The sequence below is a fragment of the Crocodylus siamensis genome, chromosome 13 (assembly GCF_052110815.1).
Source record: "Crocodylus siamensis isolate JL-2025a chromosome 13, ASM5211081v1, whole genome shotgun sequence".
Classification (NCBI taxonomy): domain Eukaryota; kingdom Metazoa; phylum Chordata; order Crocodylia; family Crocodylidae; genus Crocodylus; species Crocodylus siamensis.
Window position 1 is genome coordinate 31,688,598 of NC_143407.1, and position 27,931 is coordinate 31,716,528.

Consider the following 27,931-nt stretch of genomic DNA (forward strand, 5'->3'; position numbering starts at 1 on the left):
AACCCCACACACCAGGCTTTTCTTTACTAGCAGTGAATGCTATTTTAATGATTAAGCACTCTGGTGGCAGAGGTGACAGCATCCTGTAAGGAATTTCTTGCCACATAAGCATGCCATCTCAGAAGAAACTGAGAAGAGCGAGAAGCACCCAGCTATACAGAAGAGCCAAGTGAGCTGGAGCAGCAAAGTTGAGGAATAAGTGAGGAAACAATAGAAAAAAAAAGGTCAAGAGCAAGGCAGAGAGGCCGCACAAGGTCTGGGAAGATTCATTTCCTCTGCGTCTCCACTGCAGCCCAGGCATTATACTGGTCCGGGATGGACTTTGTCCTAGGTGCACCACCCATGAGAGGTCAATTCAAAGCCCTCAAGTGTCAGGAAGGAGTTTGTCTCCCAGCCCTGTACATCTGGGTAGGATGCTGTTTCCCTGTGCCTCTTTGTCCTCCTTACCCCTTCTACAAATGCAAATAATGGCACTGACCTGCCCTTAGTAAAGAAGCTCTGAAGCCTACAAGTGGAAAGCACCAGTTGGTGCAGAAGAGGAAGGATTTAACAAGTAAAAGAAAGAGAGAAAGAGGCGAGAGGAACTGCATGTTCACACCAACTCTAGAGTCCAAATTTTTTCAATACACAGTTTCCTTGCAAATATTTAAGACCTGCGATTGCACAACTCTTGGACTCTAGACCTCGCCCTGCCTCGCCTTTCGCAGGCCATCTGCGCAGGACGTAAGTCAGCACAGGATTTGTTCTTCTAACTTTTTTTTTTTTTTTTGGGGGGGGGGGGGGGGGGGGGGGGGGGGGGGGGGGGAAGTAACTTTCTAGTGAAGCACTAACCTGATGTACTGAAGCATGACCTTCTCCCTCGCCGAACACGCAAAACCCAGGTCGAGAGCCGCTTTGTGCTCCAGGCTGCTGAAGGCAAATCCTGGTTCCAGTCACTCTGGGGCTTTGGTCCAAAATAAACTGAGCTGCATGCCCTCCACCTCAGGCTAGCCATCCATCATGAAAAGCAAGGCACGACCAAGAGCCCAGCAGAGCCAGTCATTCTTGTCATTCCCACACTGCAGGAGCAATCTGACAGAAGCAGGAAAGCCAAGTCCGTCTCCAAAAGTACGGAGTCACTTTCCAGTAAGTGAATCACGGCAAAGGAATATAGTGCATGTTCCATATACAGAAAGTTTGTCTGGCCCCAGAAAAAGAACCCACCCCAGTCTGGGACTATTATTCTCACTCCAACCACTGAAAGAACCGAGTCCCCAAACTAAAAAAACTCTACCGGGACCACTTAAAATGGCAATTTTTAATACGACACTGGATGTTCCAATTCCTTTCCGTCAGAGGATACACAAACCAGAACTGACACTTCCATTCACCCTTATCAGGTATTGCTTGCAGCACCCAACTTGCCCGTTGCTTCAAGAGTGCTGATAACTTATGCTTCTGAAAGAACAACTTCTTGCTAGAGAATGACACGAGGACCAAAAACTTGTGCCCTAAAACACTTCATCAGGGCCCTACCGATATTTAGGAATGAGGTACATTGCACCTAATTCACCTCCTTCCTGCTCTGCCTCCCTACACACCCACCTACCCATGAAAATGAGAGCCCAGGGGAAGTTCAGGCCCCAACAATTTACCACGTATTAAAACAAGGGGCCAGAGCACACCCATGCTGGCACCTGTTAAAGGAAGGGGTCAGACGTGCCGGGTAGGGATGCAGGACGGCAAGCAAATTCTATCCTGACCCTTCATGCAACTGTGCCAGGGGGTCTCGAGGATGACTTTGTCCCACATCTGCCAGCTTCAGGGGTTTGTAGAGGGCCTGGCAAATGCAAGGCAAATGCACATTCCTATTACATTTAAAAAACCCACCGGATTACTGTACAAAAATCAGATTCAACAGTTTAATTTTTATTTTAACGAATGCCCTATCATTCATGTCCAGGGCAACTCTTATAAGTCTCCTGGAGATTTATATCCAATTCCTGGGGACTCCGGGGCAATCCTGAAGGGTTGGCAACCCTAGTCCCCACTTGCCAGACCGCAGGTTCCCAAGGCACTGAGAGGTTAAGCAGCCCTGTTGCACTAATCAAGGAGGCATAATAATCAAGCTACTATTTGGCCACCAACAGCTCAAACACTGATAAAGCATTTGAGTGACACCCAGTTAACTGGTGGTGCTGCTTTCCTGAAACAAAGCAAATACTATGAAACATGAATCAGTATTCAAATACAAGTGCCAGTCTTCCTCCTCCTGGTGTGCATCTGTTACAGGCCAAATTCCAGCTGCATCCTGACTGGTGCCCACCACTCACGAAAAACAGGGAGAGATGACACTTTTTGGTAGAGACTTACTACCTCTTGGGTTGAGCCTTTACATTTTCATTCTCAACCGGTAAAATTCAGGCCTCTCATTTCAGCATCCACAGACATGGAGCAAGAACTTCAGAATAGGGCTGCCTAATGGATTAAGCATCTTTGGACAAAAGGTGGCTTTGCAGCAGAGGTCCTGCTGCTCAATTCCTATCTGGATCCGATTCCCAGCTCTCCCAGACTTGTAACACAAGTCACTTGCCAGATGTAGTAACAGGAGCCTTTACTGACACTTTTAATCCAAGTGTTGTTACATCGGGGGGGGGGGGCAGGGGCCCCTTCCCTCGGATTATAATCTGCCTCTACGGCCATGTCCAGACAAGCACAGCCATGCAGTATGTGGCATCGACACATCTATGTCACCACATACCACATTCAGCTGCTCTCAGTGCTGCAAGGGAGCAGTGCAGTTGGGGGGGGGTTTGACCCCTGCATATCCAGGGATCAATAAACAAACAAAAATAGAGCAGTGCACACAGGAATGGCACATAGCACTCAAAACAGGAGCCTGGCCAGCCAGAGCCATACTCTGGCTGCCAGCCAGGCTCCAAGTGGCAGGAGCCCCAGGAGTCCCTCCCCCCAAATCCCCAGGTAAAGCTCCTGGGGCTAACCCAGTGCTGGTCCCAGTCCCACTACCACCCGGTGTGTAGCACAGGCATTCCCAGGAACAACATACATAGCACCAGGCAGAATGGAGGCCTGTGGATGCCACCATGCTAATATAGTAAAGTGCCCTGAAGACTATACCATTTGATTTAGGGTATATCAGAGAAGCAAAATGAAAGCATGACTGTAGACTGTGAGAGTTAGCATGGCTAATTGCTGCTGTAACTTCACTGCCCAGACTCTAGATGCTGGCTGTCGGCATACATCTTCTCCAAGGACTCCAGCAACACGCTCTGGCCCATAGCAGGCGATCAAGCCTCTGGTGCTCCATCTTCCGCACTCCCCAGCTCAAGCTCCCACAAACATGTTAGCAGGTATCATCCTCAGACCTTCATACTGGTATGTAAACATGTGTGTAACGACTGGTCTAGTAGGGCTGGGATACTGTCAGAGTTATTGCTGCTCAGCTTTTAAGCAGAAGTCAAGAGAGTCAGAATCTAAAGCATTAAGAAAGCCTCTTTGCAAGAGAATATAGTTTCACAGATGTTAGGGGCTATGGTCCAGGTCATCAGGTCCAGCCCCCTCTACTACACATTAGCATTTTAATGCTTTTATAACTGAGTCTACTTAAGAAGCTAGCAACTATGAAGTATACTCATACTGAGTGAGGGCTTGTACAACAGGAGTTGACCCCCCCATAGTGAAAAGTCTTTTCAACAAATACAATTGGGGACTTTTCACACCCCAATGAGGCTGGGAAGTTACTCCTGGGCAAATCAACCTTCTGGTTCACTGCAGCACATGGACTCTGCTGGCAGCAAGTGGTCCTAAACATATCAAAGCCAGAAAAATACTGCAAGCATGTGTTGGGGATGCTTGGAAAACTAAAATGCATGAATTTCACCATTTTATAGGCTTGTTTAACTGGATACCAACTGAAGGAAGATGCTTAGAAGGGCTCAGGAACACTATTCCTTGTATACCAAACAACTCCCATGGCAAGATGGCTGCCCTGAATTGTCAGCAGCCACTTTAGGCCCAATTCTGCATTCTTTCTGCACCCCGCAAAAACCAAAACAAAAAACACCAAGCCATTCAGGAACAGATGCCAAAATGTGTTCTTTATCTGAAAGCCTAAAGATGGGAATGTTTTCCCAAACCAGGGGATAAAAATGCTGAGTGCCACAGATCTCCAGAGTAGCAACTTGTGTTTTATTTAGCAAACAATATTTTTTGCTACAGCAGTAAGTCTGAAAATAGCTTTGGCACTTGCAAACCAGCTGCTAGTCCACAGACATTACATGCTCCACTCCACAATTATAAAAGGTAGGGAATTTATTAGTATACACTACCCAATTGTGCTCTAACCCAAAGCCCCTAGCAATGCAAGGGAGTCTTAAAACCCAGTGAAATCTAATTAAAGTCAGGCTCCTGATCACTACAAAGAAATACAATTCCATTTCAGAAGTTGAATTTGTGCTGTAGCTCAATATTATAGCAGGCTTGAGCTAGCAGAGTTGACCTGCTTATGTTCCAGGCCACCCAGAGGTCATTCAAAATGAAGAAAGTAACCTGATACAAGATGCATCTGGTTTAAAACAAAAACAAAAAAAAACACAAGAGGGCATATGCTATTAGCGCTTGCTTCGTTAAGGTGGAGGCACTTCCATTCTTGACCTCTGCATCAAAGCCACCAGGCCAAGCTATCTAGGGTTTATTTAAGCATCCTCTTCCATCCACACTACATTACCAAGTTTAAGCCTCCTGCAAATATTTTGAGAAGGGTCACTCAAGGTCAAAATCCTTTTTGTTTAAAAAAAATAAAATAAAAAATTTAAAAAGGAGCCATCCAGCTGTTGTTAGACATAAAAAGGAAACTGGAGAGACAGCTACTCTCAACCAGTTTCCAGCCTGGGTATACGGCCCATGTGGACAAGTGTTCTTCTTCCTTCCTGCACACTTAAAGTTTGCAGAGATGCAGATTCCCAACTGCCTTACAATGTGTGCAGCCAGTTTCCACAGGGCCAGATCTCTAGCTGCTTCAGGAAGCCTGTACAACTACACTGCCTTCAGTGGAACCAGATTTACCTGAGTGGAGGATCTGGCCTACAGACAGGTACTAGTCAGTGGGGCTCCAGCCCTCCAAAAGAGCATCTGTAAGGCAACCAGGCCCGAAAGGGCTCAATTTGGATTTTAACTTAATATTATGCCTTAATTACTGAGCTCTGTATAGTTACTCTGTTTTAAAAGCAATACGAAACAGAGCAGATTCCCGAGCCAAACTGGTGCAAATTGATGCTCCTCTAGTGTTAACTGAACAGCACCACTGTACACCAATAATCTAGTTCTATGTTATTAGCTGTTAAAGACTCCACAACCAGCTTTAAAGACAAGATATTTGCCATTTAACGTACTGGAAGGGCTCTCTATTGGACCACGTGTTCCATCAGGTGGCATGGCTGTAAATTATTTACTAGGCACCCCATAAGACTCAATTAAAACCTACTGAAAAAAAAACCCTGAACATCCAATTAAGTTACGTTTTCAGAAAGAACTGCTATAACAAGGACAGGTGTGCAGAAGGCAGATGGCAGGCAGGAACTCAGCAAAAGAACAGGTGACCACTAAATGAAAAAGAAAAGAAAAACAGGTAACTTGATACATGCATGATCATCAGGGACTGAAAACTCAACTCATAGGCCTAATACCTTCATTCATTTAAATGAATATTCAGGCAGGGTCAATAGAAAAAAAAGTTAAGAAGCTTCCCCAGTTACCCTATGGGACATCTTTTTCTAGCCCAACCCTCTTAGTTTAAGGAGGGATAAAAGAATTAAATATGTTAAAATAATTTGGGGGAAAAATCCACATCAGCCTAGGGAAAAACTCTTGAAAAGAACTGAAGATTCTTTAAAATTAGGCCTCTTGGTTTGTTCCTTTTGGAGAAGAGGACATGCATGCTTTCCCCCTCTATATACACAGCTTATGGGTGCAACCTGGAAAAAACAAAAAACAAAAGTTTGCTGATGCTTTTTCTTGGGTTTCAAAGCACCAGTGGAAGCCAGGGGTGACCTTGTGCTCCTTATGCTTCTACGCTATTTTTCCCCATGGACTGCTCTGCGTTATGGCTTGGTTGCAGCAGGCTGCTATCAGTCAAGACTGTATCCATACATTACTGTTTTTCTTCTTTTCCAGTGGGGTCGGGCAGGAGGTGCTACGGATAGTTTTACTGTGTGCAAGACAGGCTCACAGTAATATGCAGAAACAAAAAGCCATCATGCTGCTTGGATCACATTTTTTTCCCCCTGAACCAAAATTCCCAGAGGTCTGCAAAGAGAATGATGGCACAGAAATAAATTTTCCTCAAGTAGTCTATAGGGCACAGGTGGGAAGGATGTATTGTTTTCCATTTCAGATGCAAAACAAAAAACCAAGCAAGCTACAATAGGACAATCTTCTTCCTTAGTGTGAAGGGCACAATAAATCCTGACAGCAGCCATCTGCAACAAGTCTTGCTTCAGGACACCACACTGTTGAAACATTATCAGGAAGGTATCTGCTCTGGAGTGGAGTTTTCTAGACCGCCCCCCAAAATGTGGTTTGTTTTTGTGCATACGTTTTGGGAGTGATCGCCAGATTGTCCAAGAGCAATACAGAAGCTTATGCAAGGTCAAAACAGTCTCGGATGAGAAGCGTATCTGACCGAACTTAGACTCCTGTTCCGCTAGGGAGTCTCAAGAGGACAGAGTGCTCTGTTGAACAGTGCTGGCCATGTCTTCTGAAGCTACCCACACTTAACAAACAAAAAAACCCAAAAAACCCTGAAGTCCCACGTCCAGCTGGTTTTACAGCCAGTTATTTCTTCTCCGTGCCAGCTACTCACTGGGTGAGCATGGTGTTCTGCATCACAGCCTTGGGACAAGTACAAGATTCACCCTTGCTTAAGGAAGAGTTGACGTAATAATGACTATGAAATCAGGCTGCAAAATCACAGGTCATCAGCAATTCCCACATTATCCAAAAAGCTATTTTACAGGATTTAAATAAGAAATACAATTCTTTCCCTAGAAGTCAATATGGCAAGAGCTTAGGCTTGGTAGACCCCGCCGTTAATAGCAGTGTATTCATTTTGCTTATTGGTATACAGTAGACAGAGGGTGTATATTAAATTGGCTCCAAGGAGAACAGGATCATTAGTTTTGAGACTACTGAACTGAAATATCTTGCGGGGGGGGGGGCTAAGTACAGCCACAAGGCTGTATCCTGCACTCCAACTTGATGGCAAGACTCCCATTTTATCTGGCGATACAGGGCAGGAAGGTTTTCCATGGTTGTGAGTTGGAGGATCTCTTTTATGAGCCCCAGGCATAAATTCCAGGCCCACTTTGAATGGCAGTTATGCAAAGTTATTAAAGGGGGAGGAGGTTCAACAAAGCCAAAAGCTGGCTGAAGTGTCAGAAATACCCAGCAACCTGTCCGTCAAGTATGCATGCACCTCCAAGGGTGGGAAGAGCTGCAATACAGTAGCAACTGAGCAGCTCCCTGGATTAGCTAGATAATTCAAGTTACATACTTAGTGGAGCAGATGTAAATCAGTCGCTAAATACTGTACACTTTGGGCTTGAAAAATGAAGCTTCATATTGGGTTTTAAAATGAGCGCTCTTTGTTTTAGCACAGAAAAGATCAGTCCTAGGGATTAAACAGAATAGAGTGAGGAAATGCATTGTATGAACACATTAACACCTATGATACAAGTTAACACCTATGATACAAGTCAGATGCACAGCCCAAGATGAGCAATGTTGTTCATAACAGGGTTTTTCAAAACTGAAACGTCAATTTTCATCTTGCACCTGCTGGTTGTACACAGCCTTCAGCAAGTTTCCTCTAGAAGAGGAGTTTGAACAACCAGTTTCTGATTTCTGCCTTCCAAGGGCAAAGGTTTATTGCAGGAATTGTTTGCTCCAACTCTTGCTGAAGCTTTAAGGGTTTTCCTTTGCTATTCCTTTTGGCAAGTGCAGTACAAGTCATCTTTGGGCTGTCCTGGATTTTCATCTTTCACTCTCTGAAGGAGAACATGGAAGTGAGACTTCATTTTAAGTTGGACAGCTCCCTCCCCCACCCCACCCCTCGTCTGTCCCAGATGGAAAGCCAGTTTGTCAGATTTAAGTGAACTACAGTCATCTAAAGAGGCTTTGGAAGCAGTTTTGAGAAAAACAAAAAAACAAGAACAACACTATACATGCATTGGCTACGAGACTGCAACTAAAGCTTCACATCACAGCAACCAAGACTTAAAAGTACATGCATCTAGTAATTGCGCCAGAGCCTCAGTGCGCAAAACAGATGGGGATTTCTTTCAATAGGACCATTTACACCAGGAGAAAGAGTTAGTTCTTCTAGCAAAACACCCTCCCCACATACACAGCGCGTCTTCTCCCCCTCTTGCCCCCCCGCAGGGTGAACATTTCACATTCGTTTCTCATCTGCTTCTAGGGTCCTGTTACCAGGGCAGAATGAGCTCCAGTCTTTAAGTATATTTACCAGCCTCTGAAGGATTTTGGCAGGGTAAGTGCTACTGTCCATACTCTATAGATAAGGGGCCGAGGCAAAGAGACACTAGTTGTTTAGTCAAGGTCAGTGTCTGTGGTAGAGGAGAGGATTGAACTGGGTCACCCAAGTGCAAAGCTAGTGCCTCTCATGGGATCATCCTTCCTTTGCCAATGTTTGATACGAGCCTCAGAAGTTATAACTATATTATGTGCATGAGAATGGCGCAGCAAGGGTTTTTGACTGCTCCAGTCTTTGCAGCCTCTGAACGTGAGATGGCTTAACTGCCTAGCGTGAGAATTCATTTTCCCAAGTGGTTGAGGAGAAAGCCACAGAACCCAACTAGAGAAGATGCATTATCTGCCACCATATTTTAAAAACACTGTTCAACATGAATCCATTCTGTAAAGCAGGAGGATACAACGAAAAAACAAAAACAAAACATGCTGCTTTATCAACGCCGACTTCAGCAAAGAACCACGGCTGCTTCGCAGAGTTCAGCAAGGAAGATGTAAATGCACACTTATACTTGACATGCGAGATGAAGTCACAATCTTCTGAAAGAACGCCAAATAGAAAACCCAATCCCATCTGACAAGCCATTTTCATGCTTGCCACCACACACAATAACTTGTCAGCTGCTCCTCACAGTAAGAGGAGTTGCCACTCTTACCAGGTTCCTCATACAAGTCTTAGCTGCTTGCTGGCTTAGTCCTGGACCAAATTCCTAGACTGGAAGCAGCACGGAAACTATGCTGCTATTGCAATTAGAGTCGAACTTGCAAACAGAGTGGAAGAGGTCTGCTAAAACCACCCAAAGAGTACTTAGGGGCAGGCAGGAGTTTTCTGAGCCACCAACTCCAAAAGGCATCTCAGTTGGTAGCTCTGAAAGGCACTAACTTCTGCACACCATTTAAATATAGAGGCTTCTGGGTCTCAACATCCTCCACAACCCCAGATCTTCAGAATCAGATGAGGTCTCTGCCACGTGTAGATCAGGCCCAGAGCAAATACTGTAAGGGGCTGTACAAAATCCTAGCACAGCCCAAGAAGAGCTGCAGTCTGTACTGACACTGTTTTCATGCTGCAGCTGCTTTGTCAGCATCACGGCTGTGCTCGCCAGCTCCGCAGACAAGCACAGTGTTTGAGGTGCTATTTGAACATGCTGACTGCACTTTTTGCAGCTCAAAGAGGGAGCACAGGGGCAAGAGGGATCCTGTGCAAGCCACTCTTGCCAAGACAAATGAGAGGCTAGCTTGGCTTTCCTGTTCAAGATATGCAGGGTCCTAGGCTACTATGTTGGAGAGGAGAAGGGAGCAACATGGTTGTGCATTTCCTTCTCATTTTTCCTCCTTGTTTTTATTGCCAAAAGGGGAGGGAAATAAAAATCAAACCATACTATAAAAAACCAACCAAACTACATAGTCAGGACAGTTTTTGTAGGCTGCTCCCCCTCTTCCCCCGAGAGGTCACTGGCAATGCCCAAGCTACAGGCCAGCCCTCCAAAGGTAAAAGGCTGCAGGGAGCCAGAAAGACTGCAGTACCCTGCCAGATGGAGGTAACATGAAAAACCCATGTGTACACACTACTTCTAGGCCAAGAATACAGTTTTTGGTCCTTCCCAGTCAGGCTGCTTAAGATTTTCTGCAGCCAAGGACAGGGAGGGGGAAGGGAAGTCTGCCAGTCTTCCTTGCAGAGCGTAGTAAATAGCTGTACCAAAGCTCTGGTCAGTTCAACCTGGAATGGCCCAAGGGACAGAAGTCCCATGCCAGGACCTTACTTGGAGAGTGCCATTGCAATCCAAGTGGCCAGTTCACCTAGAGCAGCTGGTGGCCGAGTGTGCGGCATCCCCACTTTCGCGTGCCTGGGCACACAGCATAAAGAGACAAAAAACCCTCAACAATGACATTCAGTCTATTTTCACTTCCTGTTCCAAAGTGCATTGCCACACTTCACCGCAGAGCTGCCCGTGTTGCAGCGATGGGCACGGCGATTCTTGTATCTGGCTCTTCAGAAGAGCGATGCGTGGCAGTTCCCAATTCTGGACGGTATTCCTAGCCTCGCTGCACATCTGCTTTCCGACTTGGGGTGCCCAGTTCTCTGCATCCCTTCAGGGAGCGAAAACTCGCTCCGTGCAGATGGGAGATTCATTAATGGGGCAGTATCTGCCTCGAGCAAAGCATGACAGTTTGACTCAGAAAGGAAAAAAAACTGTCAGAGCCTTGGTACCTTGGTGTTTGGGTACATTTTTGCCACAAGCAGTGTTGGATCCACCTGCTCAAGACAGCTGTAGAAACACTCCCGTGCTCATCTTTTGACTGTCAAGGGCCAGATGCAAGCTACCGTAAGAGTAATCCAGACTCCTATTTCAGAGACGTTAGCTGTGGCTGTCCGTTCGCCAGTCGTCCTAGACTTCTCCCTGCACACATGCCAATGGCGAGACATCCATTCGCTGCCCTGGGGCTCATTTTAACATTTCAGCTACTGCTTCTTTCAAGTCTCCTTCTGGGCCTGCAAGATACAGTTTCACACACATGCACAAAGTTGCACACTACCATGCCCATGGTGGGCACTGTTTGGTCTCAAGCCAGAAAGGAGAGCGGTTTCTATACAGAGGGCACAACCGAGGGGTTAGAGATAAGAGCTCAAGTCCCCGGATTTCCTTCTCCAGCTGCGGCTCCTGAAATGGCCAGAGAGAGAACAGACTTGATGTGCGAAGCCTTCTAGGATTTTGAGAGAAAAATAAAATAAAGGGAGCAAGGAGACTTTAAGTGGCTAGGAAGGCTCAGTGACTAAGTAGCTTTACAAAGTCAAGGTATATTAGAAGTAGTTAAAAATGGGCAAGTTATGCATCTGATCTCAACTCCCTGGTGGCTTTATCAATTAAAGGATAATCCAACAATGTTGGCCACCAACTATTAGCATCTTTCTTCACAGCTATCTGTTAGCCATGTACAGACAAGGCCCCTGGCCAGGTCAAGTTGATGCACACGCTACTGTTACCCAATACCCAGACTTCCTACATTTACCAGCCTTTTCACTTCTTGCAGTATTGTGACTAGGCAAGCCTGGAATGGAAGTAAAGGCTGAGTATCACGACAGGAGGGGCTTCTAGTAGCAGTGTCAGGTACAGCTCTATACCCCTAAGCAAGGAGATGGACGGCAGTGAGAAGCCCCATGTGCAAGTAAAGCCAGACCTACTGGAGCAAGACTTCCCTTTTGGAAAGAAAAAAGAAAGGCTACAGGACCGCCCCCCTGGAATTTGATCCATTTCTCAATACAAGAGGAAATACCCAGCTACTAGTACAAGAATATCTTCATCTAAAGGGCCCCCCCCCCCTTTTTTTTTTTTAGAAAGATAGGGGCACCATTTTCAGGTCTTACAAGGTGACAGCATAGCCAGATGCTCACCTGGGGTCAGTCACCCCATAGTATCCACAAGGGCTGGGCCAAAGCACCCCGCTTGAACAGTTGTTCTGTGGAAACCCAGGGGTTTGACTGAACAGAAGAAAAGCCTTCATAAGAAGTGTATGCTTTCCATGGAAAGTTTCGATTTTTGTCACAATGGCAAGTGCCCGAGAACTGAAATATTTAGGTTGGTAGCTAATGTTTGCCATTAAAAACATTTAGACTTTCCCATGGAAGAATTTACACTTAATGCTTCAACTAAAACAAGAGTAACAACAACAGATACTTTCCTAATATTAACTGCACTGGAGCCATTTGATTTTACCAGCCAACGATCCAACCCTTATGTTACATCAAAAACAACCACCCATCGCGCACACAACCCACGCACCACTTACCGTGGAAGGCAGACAAGTTTTCCATTCACCCTTTTCCATGCTTCAAGGATGGGTGGGGAAAAGGGTATGCATAGGTCACCAACACCAAGGATTTCAAAGCAGCTGAAAGGATGTCGACACACATCTTCCATTCATTGTAATAATGACAAACGCATCTACATCCCCTACACTTCTTTGAAGCTTCAACCTAGTGACTATCAAAAGATATTAAGCTGGAAGAATGAAGGGTTTTCTTCTTTCCCAGTGTACAGTATGTAGCATCCTTAATACCTAAAAATACAACTGCACACAAACCTACAGACTTCAATAAAAAAACCCACGTAAGACAGTGATGTGTGCCTTTCTAAATTAAGACCTATACAAACAGAAGTGAAAGTTCTTTGACACACCAATGCACCCATGCTTTGAAGCAGATAAGATTAGAGATAGGTGGGAAACTTGTTTTCCTGTCCTGTTAAATGCAAATTTTCAATAAAGTTCCTATTCTGTGTTAGAGCCAAACCCCTCCCACCAAAAAACAAAACAACAACAAGAGACAGGGGGGTTTTTTGGTCTCATTTAAGCTGGGTTGTTTTTTGGGGTTTTTTTGCAAGATGGGCATCTGCATGCATTTCTCCTCGCCACCCGCCCCATCTCTTCTTCCCTGATCTGGGGTATAGAAGACTAGATCCAAGGACCCACTGTGCCCAACTTGGTCCTCCAGGCAAGAGCTCTAACTATCAGGCCCTTTACTTTTCTAGGGCAGGTTTCTTGTTCATGTGCAAAGCTACTACCTTTTGAACAGCCAAGGTAGTCCCTGGCCTAATGAATGACCAGTGGCTGTCCCAGGGGTTAGGGCGGTCTCCTGGGATCTGTACACCACTGAATATGCAAGCAGAATATCATTATCTGCTTGCTAGAACCCATATGAAAGTGACATTTACTCTGGAAGCAAGTCAGGGCCTGGAATAGCCCCAGCTATTAAAAACCATAAGAAGCGACCCTTAAAAAAAGGTAAACTTAACTCCCATTCCCATCCCATATGCAAGGCTCACCAAGAATCAGGGCCCAAGACTTAATTATGGCCTCATGATTAATTCAATTCCTTAATGTACATGCAATGCCTTTGAATTCAACTTCAAAAATGAAAAAGCAATAACCAAGAAGAACAGAAAGAGACAGCAGGCCAATCCTGCCCTCCATCACACCCATGCACTGCACCTTTAAGAGGCACAGAAGGGCTTAGACAGCAACAGCACCCCATGGCCATGCTCTCTCATGCTGCCAGGGAGGTCCTCAATGGATTACTCCGTATTTGCACCAGTATATGCATCCTCTAATTGTTGCCTTTCTAGGCATCACCCCCCCTCATTCAGGCAGAAACACTGGCCTGACACCAGTGCAGATCCATCAGAACTCCAGTAATGACATTTAAAGCCAGCCAGGTTAAGACCATCTAGCAACCGGCACCCATCCCAATTCTGGTCCAACTGCCACTCTTCACCAGGTCAGGTCATCCCATTTGTTCATCTCCCTTGCTGCAAACATGCCAATGAGGAGCAGCTGCTGGTTTATTTTTAGAGCAAGTACCGCAATTGTGCAGAGCCGACCATGCGCCTGCAGCAGCATGCCACTACCCCACCCACCCTGTCTCGGAGCACTGTCCTGATATCCTCCCCCAGTACAGGGGGAAGGAGCTTGCCAAGCCAAAAATTCCCTCTCTCCTTTTAGGGAGACCACTGCTAGAAATGGGAAGTTGCTCCCTTCACCTTGCTTTCTGTCATTAAGACCCAGAAAAATCAGCCACCTCGCCACACAGGCTGTAGGCACCATTTGTAGCTCAGTTCTGGACCAGCCACAACCATGTACCAGGCAGGTTAAACACAACCATTCACTGCTTCTTTTTAAAGACAGGACTCTGTTCAAAGCAATTCAGGCCTAGCAGCAAAAGGCTGAGGACCTCTATCAGCCATCCCCCTTCTTTTGTGCATAGCTCTAGAAGTAGGTACCGCTCAACAGGCACATCCACAGTTGGCCTAGTTCAAACATGGCCAGCAGAAAAGTGACAGATGCTGGCTGTAAATTCACACACACACACACACACACACACACACACACACTTAAATCCTTCCTGCCACCGGGTGGTTTCCCCTTCTGCTCCCCCTAAACCCGATCCAATGCACAATCCACATGCTAGGCCAGAGTTCACTCACTGGTTTTCTATACCAGTAAAGCAACGCACCAGGAACTGAACCAAATCCTCATCCTGCTACTCATTTCACATCTCTCTGACCAAGTAAACCTTACCGCAATACTCCCTTTATGACTGGCAGGTAGCCTAGAAACATTATACTGCCCCTTCTCAAAGAGCATGGTGCAGGCAGCAGGTTAGGCTGATGACTGGAAGGGGGACGCTGCTAGGGTGCCCATATATATGCTAGCTCATCTCAGCTGCCAGCCTGGTTCCTTGGAGCTGTCTGGTGCAGATTAGCACAGCCTGAAGGCTGCTCTCGTTCAGCTGCGGGTGGGGTACCACTGGTGATGCCCAAGTGTCTGCCCTTCCTTCCCCTCATCCTAGCTGTGCTCAGAAGCAAGGAACCAGCTGCCAGATAGTTCAACCCTGGACTGTGGCTGGGACACACCCAGAAGGAAGCAAAAATGCCCATTACATATTACTCAAGCTTCCCAGACCTTTTGCCCTGGCACAGATGCAGGTGGGCTACTCATCCGTTCAGGAACGGAGTGAAAGAAGTGGTCAGGAATGAGTGTACAGAGGGGACCAGAGCAGCTGAGTCACTGAAGGCAGAAGCACGTGGCTGGTATAGGCAGGCAGTGCAATATTACTCCAACAGCGAGGATTAAAAACAGAGAGGAGCTACATCTCAGAGGGATGCCTACTCTGGGGTGGTGCAGCCATCTATTACAGTGGCTTACAGCACAGCTCTGAGCAAAAGTCTAGCCATTACATTCTCCACCCCCTGCCAAAAATGCACTTAGCTGACAAGCTATAGCCAAGTGTGACTTCATGACTTCAGTGCAAAGCTCAGGCTGTTTAAGAGAAATGAGAAATTTCAGCCTGAAGGGGGGGGTTTGGGATTTAGCCTTCAAAAGCCAACATCTGAAGTGGAAAGCATCTTTCCAATCGTTGTGCACATGCAGAATTACTTGCAAAACCTACCAGGGTCAGCAAAGGAGTAAATGTATGAGTCAGTCATGCAACCACATATCCATGTCATTAGCATGCAGGGGGAATTCTTCTCTTTTTTTCCCATCCCTTTTCTTCAAGGCAATGTTAAGCCCATACATGAATGCCTGCCTCTCAGCTGGATAGCTCCCCTTTGCTACATCCATGAAAAGCAAAATCAAATCCAAGACACAGCTAGGGACAGAATCAGGACTTTAAGGGGACACATGCCTGATCACAGCTTAGTCATGAAGAACTGACATGACTGGGAGAGCCAGGATGAAAAGGGGGGGGGGGGGGAAGAAAAACCACACACACACACCCACCCACCCCCTGGTCAAAACCAGGGCAGTTTCAGGGTTGCACGTGTATGTGCAAGCAGAGGGCTCAGATCCAGGCTCTGATGGATCTCCTTGATGGAAACTAATCTCTGCTGAAGAGTCACCCACCTGCCTATGCAGGCATTTGCAGAAGGACAGGGCAATGCTTCATGTTCCAGGTGTTCTGGGATGTAAAGCAGCCCATTGCTTTAGGCTGGAGTAGTCTGCTCTGACTTACTTCCAGCAGAGTCCACCCTGCAAAGTTTTGCTAGACTGTGATTTCTGAGTTCTGCTGGGCTCTTCTGTGGCAGCCAAACCTTTCTCCTGCCCAGAGGGCCACCATTTCTGCCAGCGTAAGGCTTCTGCCACCATCCCACAGCCAGCAAAAGGTCTGCCATGCCTTCTGCCAGTTGTAGCAGCTGCTTCAGCTACTGTCCTTCCAAGGGCATGCTTTGCACTCTGCCAATGCAGCTGCTGTAGTGATGCTGTGTGGATCGGCTTGAAACAGGTGGACAGGCATGTCGTGGACCGTTCCAGATATGCAAACGTGGTACAAATCCACCCTCTGCCCCTTTCCTGCCTTGCTAACTAACAGCACAAACTCTGGCTTGCTGTTAAAACTCTTTGCTGCCTCCCCTCCTCTCTCCAGGATGGTGGGATATGGCAATCAGAATCTATGAGGAACTTGAGGCAAGTGAGTAACACAGCACTGGGAGCCACTAGGAATATGCATTTGAATCCTACAGTAGGGGTCAACCCCCTTGCACACTAGAGCTAGTCAGTAATATAAAGGTCTTGTGCACTCAGCAGGCATGGGTAATCATCTCCCCCACAAACCCTTTGAATGCGTCCTCTCGGCACCTTCTGACCATACAAAGCTAACTAGAGATAAAAATCCAAGAACTGGCATTTCTAAAGAGGAGAATTAGAGCAACAAAACAAAAGACTGTTTTGTTCAAAAGGTGTGTGGCACCCATAAAAAAGGGAAATGAAGCAAGGAAGCAAAAGATCCCTTTCCAGGAGGCCTTATGTAAGAGGAAGTCTTTTTGACCGGCAGGCCTTGCAAACATGTGGCTGCAGGTTGCAGTTCGGACTGAACAAAAGTCACTCCTCCAGCTATTTAGGTTTATAAACACCAGGTTGTTTACTGTACATGCTGGACCTCCACAAGTTCAGAGTTTTACCAACTCCTCCTTCTCCCTCCCCCCTGCCAGCTTCCCACCACCACCACGCCTTAAACTTTAATCTTGCCGAGTGTTAAAGTCTGGTCGATTAAAAAAAGAACCACACAAAAAAAAACAACAACAAAAACTCAACACTAACTGGTAAACACATCAGGATCTGTCAGTGCAAGTTCGCCTGTAGTTTGTGGGTTATAGATCGCTTGTTCCAGATCTTGCTCCACGTGGCCAAGGATTTGTCACAAGGATATCCCAGACCATGGGCGTTGTTATAGGCATTTCCCATTCAGCAGGAGGCACATAGTCTGAGACCAGGGGTTACTACAACTCCAGATCAACTCTGTACTTGGATGCCAGGCTTTCTGCGCTGCCCAAAATAGCCCCTAGAACAACTAGAGTAAATCCCAGAGCTGCTTCAACGGGAGCAAGCCTGTCTCCCGTTCCCCCGTGACTAGCATGATATGCTCAGTGCCCCATCACTTCTCAGCACCATTCCTGCTGCTTCCCCGCCTAAAAATATCAAGAATGAAATAAGAGGAAGCCAGCATAGATCTTGGAGCAGCCTGTTAGAAATTAAGGCAGAGGATGCACATGAGCAGGCAAAACATGCACCAAGTGCCAATTCATTCTTAACCCACAGTATCTTTCCACCACTTCAGCAACCAGGTGAAGAAAAGAGAGTCCCACTTGATTCCTAAGGTCCATCTAGTCCAGTACCTTGCCTCCAACAGAAGCAGGAATCGTGCAGTAAGCAGATGTCAGACATTATTACCACCTGTACATGAGGTTTCATCCTGCTGTCCAAAGCAGCTTGAGTTCCTAGGTTTAATACAACAGCTTGTCCCATGTAAAGCAGGAAGCCAATAACAGAATGACAAACACAGCAAGACTTGACTAAGGCACAGGACCAGGAGTGAAAAGGCCCTCCCCCCCCCCCCCCAGTGCCTGCAGAAGACCAGGGCTAGGCGATAAATTTATGCCACAGAAGGCAAACTTAAGCAGAACTGTGAGCAATGGGGACAAATAAGCCATTTGTAAAAAGACACTCAGAACACAGTTCAGTTCCAAGCCCATGGCAAGACAGAACAAAGTTTGAAGCCAACACTATTATAAACTGACCTGGGCCAGCTGTGCAGTCCAGATGTGATCTACATGAATAAGCCTATCAGGGTAAAGGGTGAGAACAAAGCATGTGCTAAGGCTACAGGCTGAAGGAAAGCCCATTGGAGCACTCATACCATGCAATGCACAGCAAGACTATATGGCTCAGCAACCAGACAGCCCGCTGTAGGAGGCACGTTAAACACCATACTTACTGTGGGGATTCCCCCTCCACACCCACCATTTCATAGAAAGGGGCTTGGTCACAGTTGAGGCAGAATTAACTTATGTTTTCAGAGCTTGCGAAACAACAAATTTAAGAAAGCAATTTCCACATTCTTCCCCCCCCCCCCCAACTGAACTACACAAGACTCTGCCCAAAATGAATAGCGCTACTCTGTGATGCTAGCTCCAGTCCCCATCAATGCTTGGGGCCCTTTCAACATGACTACTGAAATACATGTGGCTAATAACAGTGATTAAGGAAGCTATTCAAAGCGACTTGCCCTGGGCCAGAAAGCACCATAGCAGAAGTCAGATATCAGGGTTTCCAGATCCCAGGCCCCAATCCCCAGGAAGTTGATTGCCTAGGCTCAGTCTCCCTCACCTACTAGTCCATACAGCACACAGTTACAATTTTGTGCTCACCGCGGGCAAGCAAGCAAAATAATAATGCAACTCAGTGCTCTGCCTCACAAGCTATCGTGCACCACTGTGCAGCGGATGCCAACTGCGGCCTTCTACACCTGCTTCAGACTGGTCTAAGTGACTGCACAGGGGATTGAGCAAAGAATCAGTCTTTATCCTCCAAGCCTGGCATTAAGGGTCACTCTCTCAGCCGAATTCCCCAGAGAAATTATACACCAAGCCAGCAGCCAGTTAGAAACACACCAGACTAATGGTTAAAGCTATGCTTTCTAATTAAAGATCCATTTTCCTTATTGCAAGGATAATGAAGGCATCCAAATTGGAGCATTTACTTGGTAGTGTTGTAAGGACCCCACACCAAAGTAAAAGCAAAAGCTCTAAAAAAGGGGCAGAAGGAGGGGTCTTCCCCCACGCCCAGGTCATCCTGGCAACAAGATGCAGGTCAAAGTACACAGATATTTGGTAGTTTCAAACAATAAAGGTATTGTCAAGGAACCTAGACAAATGTGATTGGCTGGGAAGTTAAAAACTCTCTTGTTAAGATCTTTCATGAGAAGGGGAAAGGGAAGGAGGAGGAGGGAAGCAAGAGGAAGAACAGTAGATCCTAAGAGATCACCCATTGTTCTGTTCAGCACTTCCCTTCTCCCTGTGGACCTGATTTTACAGCAAGCCTAGCCTTTGCTCTACTGGCTCAGTCTTTCTGCTGGGCCCAGATATGTACAAACAGTTTTTACCTTCTGCCAATTCCACAGCTCCCAACAGAGCACGTCAGTAAAGCGTTCTACCCTAAATCAGTCCCGATTTAAAGAAGTCTAACTTCACATTAATGAGAGCAGTGTTTATGCTAGGTATGGTAACACCACATGCACGCTACAAACAAACAAAGGTAAAACAGATGCAGGTTCTGCACCGCGCCTCTACCCCACCAAAAGAACAGCAGCAATCTAGACCCTGCTGGAGAGAGCGAGCATCACTGGGTCACTTTCCCCCCCACCCCCCTCTGAAACCAGGAATTTGTTTTTCCCCTCTCTCTTTTTTTTAAAAACATCTGGCCTGTCCAAGTAATGCATCCACCTGCCCAAACTGGACCGTGGTGTTATTTGGCACTTTTGCTAGAAGACACCAGAAGCTGGCCAGATTAGATCAGCAAGACAGGCCTGAAAGTGCAGAGGACACATACAGCAAAAAGCAACCAAGATCTCAAAGGGAAATGAAGTGCATATATCTCCTTATCTTCACAGCTGCCTAACAGGAGGCTTTAGCTACTGAAAGGTGGTTTTTGGTTTTTTGTTTAAGAGGAGAGTTATATCTGCATCACTGCCATTCTTCTCACCACTAAGAAACAGGGGGGGGGGCCTGTTTGCAGGCCAGTTCATCTTCAGAGACCAGAGGGAGGCAGCCTCCCCCCTGCCCTCCAGAATCCAGCTCTCTCCACAAGCCAAACCATGAGCCAGTCCAGGACACAGCCCCTCAGCTTTTCCTTCAGGGACTCTCTCCGAGTCGGGCCCCCGCCCACGAGCATCCCCGCCACCCTGACTGCTGTCACCCCCGCTTGACAGAGCCTGGCCGGGACGAGGGAGCCGGGGCCGGTGCTGCCTTGCAGCCTCCCGGGGTCCCTTCCAACTCCCGCTTCCCATCATCCAGCACAAGCCTTGGGCTTTCGTGGACCCGGGAGCGGCAAGGACGGGGCCACCTCCAAGCCCCGCGAAGCGCTCCGGCGGCGCAGAGGGCGGCACGGTGCGGGGAGCGCGAGCAGGGCCGCGGGGCCCGCATACCTCCAGGGTGCGGATCTCGTGCTGCGTGAGGTCGTTGGAGGCGGCGCACTTGGTGCGGAGCCCGCGCAGGTTGGACAGCGAGATGTCGATGAGGTCCTGGAGCAGCCGGACCTGCTGCAGCGTGCTCCGCGCCGCCGGCCCCGTGCTGCCGGCCCGCCCGGTTCCGGCTCCGGCTCTATCCATGCCTCGGCCCATGCATCCGGGAGGCCGGGGCGACGGCGCCGAGCACTCCCAGATGGATGCGGCCGCCTCACCCGCCCGCAGCCTTTTAACGGCGGCCACGGCCCCCGCACTGCCGGGACTTGTAGTCCGCCCGCCCCGCCCCTCGCCCCGCCCCCCGCCGCAACGGACAGCGCCGCCGCGCGCACCCTGCACGCCTCACACACGTGCTTTCTGGGCCGCATCCGCGAGCTTTTCTTGGAGCGGCTTACCCGGCAGGGGAAGCACCGCGTGTGCGGGCCCCTCCTCGCGCGCTCCTGCGGCCGCCTGGCTGAGGGCAGGCGCAGCCCGGAGGCAGCTGAAGGCCGAGGCTCCGGGCCTGGCGCCGCACGTAGGACGCCTGCCAAAAGACGCTGGAAATATCCAAAGCCCCGGGTGCGGGGGAGGGGGGGGTGTTCGCCAGTTGGAGGGGTCTGGACCGACTCATGGCTTTGGACTTCATTTGGCTTGGAACGTGAAACATTTCTTTGGGAAAAAAATATATATATATATATATATATATATATATATATATATAAAAAATATTTATTTATTTATTATTATTAGACTGACTTACATAGTTGAGGGGAACTTTTTTTTTCTTGGCAAGCTTTCGGCTCAAAAACCCCTTCGTCGGGCTGAGGAAGCAGCCGCGGTTGACGTGCGCGTTCTTGGGATGACGAGCGAAGAAGCCAGAGGATGGTCCGCGTGCAAGAAAAGCAGTCGGTGAAGACGTAAGTTGAGGAGTCAGTGGTGAGAGACAGGCCGGGTGGGGAAATGAATTCATGCATGAAGTCACCAGTCCAAATTCTTGCTTGTGAATCATTTTCTCTGTGCAGAGGCAGGCGGAAAGCCCACGGTTTGCTAGAGCAAGTCTAGAGCTTGTTCTGGAAGAAGCTGGCCCCGTTCCTGGGCCTGGACTTCTCCTGAGTGAAAGCAGTTCCTGCTGCCGCTTTTGGTGCCTTTTTTTATATGGCTCTTGACAGAAGTCATCCCCGAGCGGGGTCTCCTAACAGCCAGGAGTGATAGCTTTTCTTGGACCAACTGTATGGTTGGAAGAGAGACGCAGGTAAGCTTTCAGGTAGCACAGTACCCTTCCTCTGGCCTTACCATGGCACATTAAACCAAGAGGGCAATTATCCTTCTATAATATGTAATACGTAACACCTCCCCTCCTTATCGTTCCTCTGCGTTCCTACCTAGGAAGTATTATTCAGACTGAAAGTATTTGAGTTATAATCACACACGTTAATGATGTGGGGGGTTTTAGTCAAGTTCACAAGTGGCCATTATCCATCTCATATGTGAGCACCTTACAGAAGTGCAATGGCAATGTTATAAGCATGGCACATGTGGTTCTCTCTCTCCTTTCTCCAAAGAGACACTGTAATGTTGAGCACAATTTTTTATGTTCATTTTTAAATCAATTTAACATGCAACATGTACACTCTGCTCCCTGCATGTTTAAAAAAAAAAAAGTAAGATCAACTATGTGTGCACTGTGCTGTGCCTGCCAAGAAACCTGGGAAGGTCCATGGCGGAGTTACTCTGGGAATGAGTTTGGCCCACTGATCATGCCAAGCAGTTATACAGAGCCCTAAGTTTGCAAAGCTCAATCAAAATAGGGGCTAGTTAATGTAATTCAGTAAGCAACAGTTCCCGTATCGGGACCGCCTCACGCTTCCTCCCATCTCCCCAGTATCTAACTGTGACCCCTGTACCACTGAGCAGCATCGTAAGGGAAAAGTGGCAGTGATTTCCTGGTGCCTGTTCAAGATCCCCACGTTGTAGATGATCTGATCCATCAAGCAGGTTCGACTTCCTATGTAGAGCCCACCAACTTTCTTCAGGTACAGCTGCAGACCCAGGGCTGTTGGGTGCTTTATATCATTCATGGTGTTTGCTTTCTTTTTTAGCAATTCCTTTGATACTGGAAAGTAAAAATAAATAGGTTGATTTTTTTTAATAAAACCAACATAACCTTCTTAGTCCCAACTTCTTAGTGTTATACAGGGGCAGAGAAACTGCCATACTGGATCAGACCTATAACCCACCTAGTCATTGCCCCATCTCTGACAGTGAGCAATACCAGGTGCAGGCAGGGAACCCCACAACAGGCACATGTGGTTTGATCTGTCACTTCACTATCCAATCCCTAATAGTTTGTGATCGGCTTCAGACCAGAGCATCCGCCTCCCAACACTCTCTGTTTGCACTGATTACCCTAACTTCTTGATAGTTGCATGAACATCCAGTCCCTCCGAGTATCAGGGGATCCTGGCATCAGCGGCTCCAATGGCAAGGAGTTCTACATTGTCATGTTTAATGTCACAACGCTCATTCAAACAAGAAGTAACATCTAAACAAATTAGAAGGATTTTGCCAACATTTCAAGGAAGCCTTCCTATGCGTCTGACATTATATATAGCTTGCTTTGTGTGCCTTTCCTCCGTGCTCAAATTCTGACTGCTATACCATAGTGTACAATCAAAAATAAGTCAGCTTGTCATCTCCGCTGATCTCAGTAGAATTATTCTGATATAAAAGTCAGCCCTTGAACTAAGAGTATCTCTCTAAACCACCTTTTCAAGTGTTTTGTAAATCAGTTGGGTGTTTCGGGTAACGTGGATGCTTACTTAGTAAAGCACAAGAGCAAAGTCATGTATTTGAAGTGGCCATTAATATAAGCATCCTTTAGCCAGTACAGACACTTAAGTACAGGAGTCGTGCGAGTTCATTCAGGTCTTTGCTGAACAGTGTTTGTGGCGGTAGCTTTATTATCTGTGGGGCTGCTGTAGTTACAACTCTGTTGGTGTTTCCATGATATAGTGCCACATAGATAGCTGCATTACAAATACGTTATCTTATCTGATAGTCACACCAAGGTGCAGCTTATTATTGTGGTTTCTGAGATGCCAATGTAAAACAACATGCCTCCGCAACTTTATCACTTTTTATTTGTGGGAAGGTGTGCAGGAAGACAATATGACTGCATGCTCTTGACAGAGGAAGGTAGCTTCCTTCATCAGAGGTAAATTAATACCTGTTTTTAGAGGACAATATGGCAGCCAAGCCCCAAACAGAAAAACAAAAGCAAAAAAATATGCATATGGCTGGTCAGGTATGGATGATTTCTGAGCATTTTGGATGGGGAATTCCCAAGTGGTAGGATACATTGGCCTATGTCAAGTGGTTGCCAAACTGTGGGCTGCCACCCCAAATGGGGTCACAACATCAGCAAATAAAGCTGCAGTGGTGGAGGGCTGTGGGATGGGAAATGGGGCCATAAGTAGGGTCATGCTCCAGAAAAGTTTGGGGAGCACTGGCCTGTGCTAATTTACTGACTGCTAGACTCCTGGTAGTTTAAGCGTGATAGACATACCTGTTAAAAAGAGTCCTTGAAAAGACATAGACATGCATCTGAGCCCTGCATCTCACTTCAGTGTCCGCTCGTCACATGCTCTAAGCTACATATATATTGAAGTGCTTCGCTGAATCAAGGCATAAGGATTTTTTGCCACTGGCTTATCGTGTGACCTTGGGCAAATCATTTCCTTGCTTTTTCATCTCAGCCTGTATTTCACGGGGATAATGATATTCATCTATCCCAGTGGAGCATTTGGAGTTTTAATTCCTGAATGTCTGCAGCCTATTTTGAACTCGTCAGATGTAGGCTGCTATAAAACTGGGAAATACAGTGTTATTACTACTATAAAAGTTATTTGCAAATCCACTAGGGAACGTGAAGGATTTGCTGCACAGGATGCTGTAGATTTCTTGCATGGGAAAGCAAAGTCTGATGAGAAAGGGGGCCGGCACGGCCTGACATTTTGAATCCCTGACAAGTGTTTGTGTAGTCCACTGGGAGTGTCCCCCTAATTAACTGGCTAGCATAAGCAGGCAAAACTCCAACTTCTCACATACAAGACTGCCCTCTGGGCCCAAATGGAAAAATGTGCTGACTAAACATTTTGCGCTGTGCATGTATTAATGCCTCAATTCTCAGCATTCCAGTTCCTGGTTTCAATGTGCATGATGCTGTGGACATGAGGAGAAACAGAGAATCCGCCCTTAGCATTGTTTCAGGGAAAAAGACTACAAAAAAAGCCAAGTCTGTTAGGGAGGGACAGAGCTGTTTTGACTCCATTAGCTAGGGAGAGAGAAGGACAGAGTTGCAAACACCAAACCACAGGGAAACCATTGTCTAATGCCAAGATAAGCCGGAGAGACTTTCGCACAGAGCTGCAACCTTTGGTGTCCCACGGTGCCGGAGGCTGCGTCATATGGGGTGAGCACTGAACAGACGTGGTACTCAGACAGCTGGGACAGGCATTTATGAAGGAGAAACCCGGCAGGAGTGAGAAGCTAGGCCTGCAGTGTGGCCCTAAGAGTTGCATGGGAGGCAATATGCCCTCTCCCAAACCCAGAACCAGAAAAGCAGCCACACTGGAGCTGTGGAGCTCACACGCTGGGGTGGGGACTCCATCTCCCCTGCCGTGCACACAATCAGTTGATCTACAAAGCTCACAGAGGACCTTAGCCAAAAGCCTGGTAAAGTTAAAAGGACTCCTTTGATCCCTTGCAGGGGATTCTGGACCAGGGGGTTTATTCTTGTGTGGGAGCACTGGGGGTGTGATCCAGCACAAACAAAAAAACTGACACTGGTTTTTCGTTCCAACAGGACTATGTTTGCCAGAGCTCTGACTCCCATGCAGTCATCTACCCCAGTACACAGCAAGTGTAAGTGCTGCTATGCCGGCTGCTATATGATGTCACTAGGTGAATTCAAGTTGCAGAACAAATGACATGGAGGCTGGTCCAGTGGTAGCCCGGTGCTCAGGGATCCCAGGTTTGATTTCCTATTTTACTACAGACTTCTTGGGTGACTTTGGACAATTCACTTAATCTTTTGTTTCCCCTGTTCACTGCTTATGAATGGTTTGCTGTCACAACAGCACTTTTTCAGGGGTGTGGAGAGGGTGGGTACAATCATGCTTGCAAAAACCTCACATACAGTAGTAGTAGGGGCTGTACCTGGACTACGGATGGATTATAAATCTTGTCTAAAGCATGCAAATTCCCATTCAGGAAGCGATTTTTTTCATGCACTATTGGGTAAACTAGATGTAGTCTTGATACGCCCTTTGATTTTTTTCCTATTACACTATTATATTTCTAAGAACTATATTCTCTGTACAGGAAGGCAAGCATTATCATTGAGTTTGTCACACAGGAGACACACAGACACCTGCATGCATGTGCACACGTAACATGTAGTTTAATCTGAAACACAAGTCATTCAGACTGAAACTATTGGCTGGCTTCCCCCTTGGTAGGAGGAAAAGCATCATTGTAGTTTTGCAAACAGCAGCAGGATTCAACACAGAACACCAAAATACAACTCGGGAGGCCTGGGTCCAAACCGTAGGACCCAGATAAGAACACTGGTCTATGGCAAATAATTTAATTTATCGATGCCTCAGTTTACCCGCTCTGCTTTCTCTTCTTGTCTATTTAGCCCATTAAGCTCTTTGGGACCATGTCTCTGACTAGGTACAACACTTAGCGCAATGGGGCCCTCCTCTCAGCGAATCTCTTTGAATCCTAGGAACTCATGTCCCATCGACTATAGCAACAGTCTGCAATTCAGCAGTGTCAGTGTTCCAGAGAAGAGATCCATGTTTAAAAATAGCCCTGCTGTGTTTTTCTGCTGCTTTCACTGGAGTCTCTACTACCTTTTTAAGCAGCTTGCCCTAAGCTGAATTCAGCTATCACAACATTGAAATTAGGTGATGAAACTGAATTACTCAATTTGATGTGTTTAACACCAATAATAGGAACCTGCTTGAAGAAAGCACATGTTGGGATTTGAAGAGCTGAAATGTTAGGTGTTTCAGATAAAGGAAGCTTTTATTATCTTTGATTTCTACTCAAAGGCTGCCTCCCACACACACAGTAGGCAAGATCCTTTCTCTTCTGAGCATGGTACCATGCAGAGCTAGGATGGAGAAGGTGAGAAGCATCAGGTCTCTTGGCGGAGACTCTTTTGCAATACTCAAAGAGAATGAGAAGCATAAAGGTCGCAAGCCAGACCGTTGGCTGTTAGACACTGACCTAGCTCCATTTTCTTCACCGTCCACAACGGAGCTATGTCAGCTAGCCAAGAATTTGGTCCTGAGCATTTAAGGAAAAGCTCGTGATGCACCTGCCTTCTCCAGACTGCCATCTTCTCTGCCCAGCTCAACCTTTAGTGAGCCTATGCACTAACGGTACCGGTGGCTCAGTATCACCGTTCTGCAGGCAGGACACCCATTTCTCTCTTTCAGCCTCTCCTGAAATATCTATGATCAGAATAGCGGGGTGGGAGTGGGGGACCTGGGACTTTGATTCAGTAAAGAATTGTGGCATAATGAGGGTGCAGTGATAGGGGCAACTGCCCCAGGTGCCGACAGGGGGGTGGGGGAAGAAAAGTCTGATTTTTGCAGCAGTTATGCAATCGTGATCGTGGCAGTAGCAATGAGAAGTCACCCCAAACGCCCACCGCAGTCTTATGTTGTGGGTAAAGAACGCGGAATCAGGGGCAAAAGATGAAAGTCAGTTGGTAATGCTGGGCAGACAAGTAAGAAGCTATGGATTCGACTCCAGGAAGCCTGATTAGATTCAGGTTTCATTGCAAAGCTGGCCCAAGTTCATCAAACGGTTCACTCAGGAATTACCAGGACCCTTCAGTTTCTCATTTAGTGCCTCTCCAACGGCAGCCAAGGATCTCTCCTGATTGTACCAACTGATTTATGTTTATTATTGCCACAGGTGTGGTGGGAGTTTCACACACGGCTTAGAGAGAGAGTTCTTTCCCACCCATTCCAAACGTTTTAATTGCAAAGGCATGTCATGCAGGAGAAATAAAGACCTCTGCTTCCTGCCTGTCCCAGCAAGCTGGATTCTGTAGTTCCCAAGCAGACAGAGTCTCTTTGGCTCAGCAAAAAAGCAATCCATCTCGTTATAGCAAAATAACTCAGATGCTCTCAGCCAAGCAGTCTACGTGGGAAACTTCTTTTCAGCCTATTGTTCCTCACTGCCTGTAGTGAGTTAGGGGAAGAGGCCTAACTGCCAGACTCCTTTTTCTTAACCTGCTTTACCAATTTTTCAATCCAGACTTTGCTTGTGGAAGGAGCGATGCTTTTAAAAGAAACCCACCACCTGATGGGCTAC

At 47.0% G+C, this 27,931-nt stretch overlaps 1 protein-coding gene and 1 long non-coding RNA gene across 4 annotated transcripts in view; one reads left to right on the forward strand and one right to left on the reverse strand.

Moving 5' to 3' along the window:
• The window catches only part of KSR1 (kinase suppressor of ras 1), a 93,996-nt gene extending 73,173 nt beyond the window's left edge, over window positions 1-20,823 (reverse strand). The window contains exon 1 of the mRNA XM_090024884.1: window positions 20,522-20,823. Coding sequence (XP_089881010.1) covers window positions 20,522-20,716 — 195 coding nt within the window. The 5' untranslated portion in view covers window positions 20,717-20,823. The remainder of the gene's footprint in view (window positions 1-20,521) is intronic.
• LOC149854187 (uncharacterized) overlaps window positions 1-27,931 on the forward strand; it is a 180,808-nt gene that overhangs the window by 78,900 nt on the left and 73,977 nt on the right. For 2 of the 3 annotated variants that reach the window (XR_016438828.1, XR_016438829.1), the window contains 3 exons: window positions 21,330-21,472; window positions 21,559-21,788; window positions 25,401-25,568. This is a non-coding gene — a long non-coding RNA (uncharacterized LOC149854187). Of the gene's footprint in view, window positions 1-3,214; window positions 3,376-21,329; window positions 21,473-21,558; window positions 21,789-25,400; window positions 25,569-27,931 lie in introns of all 3 variants that reach the window. The other variant, XR_016438830.1, reaches the window with a different exon arrangement.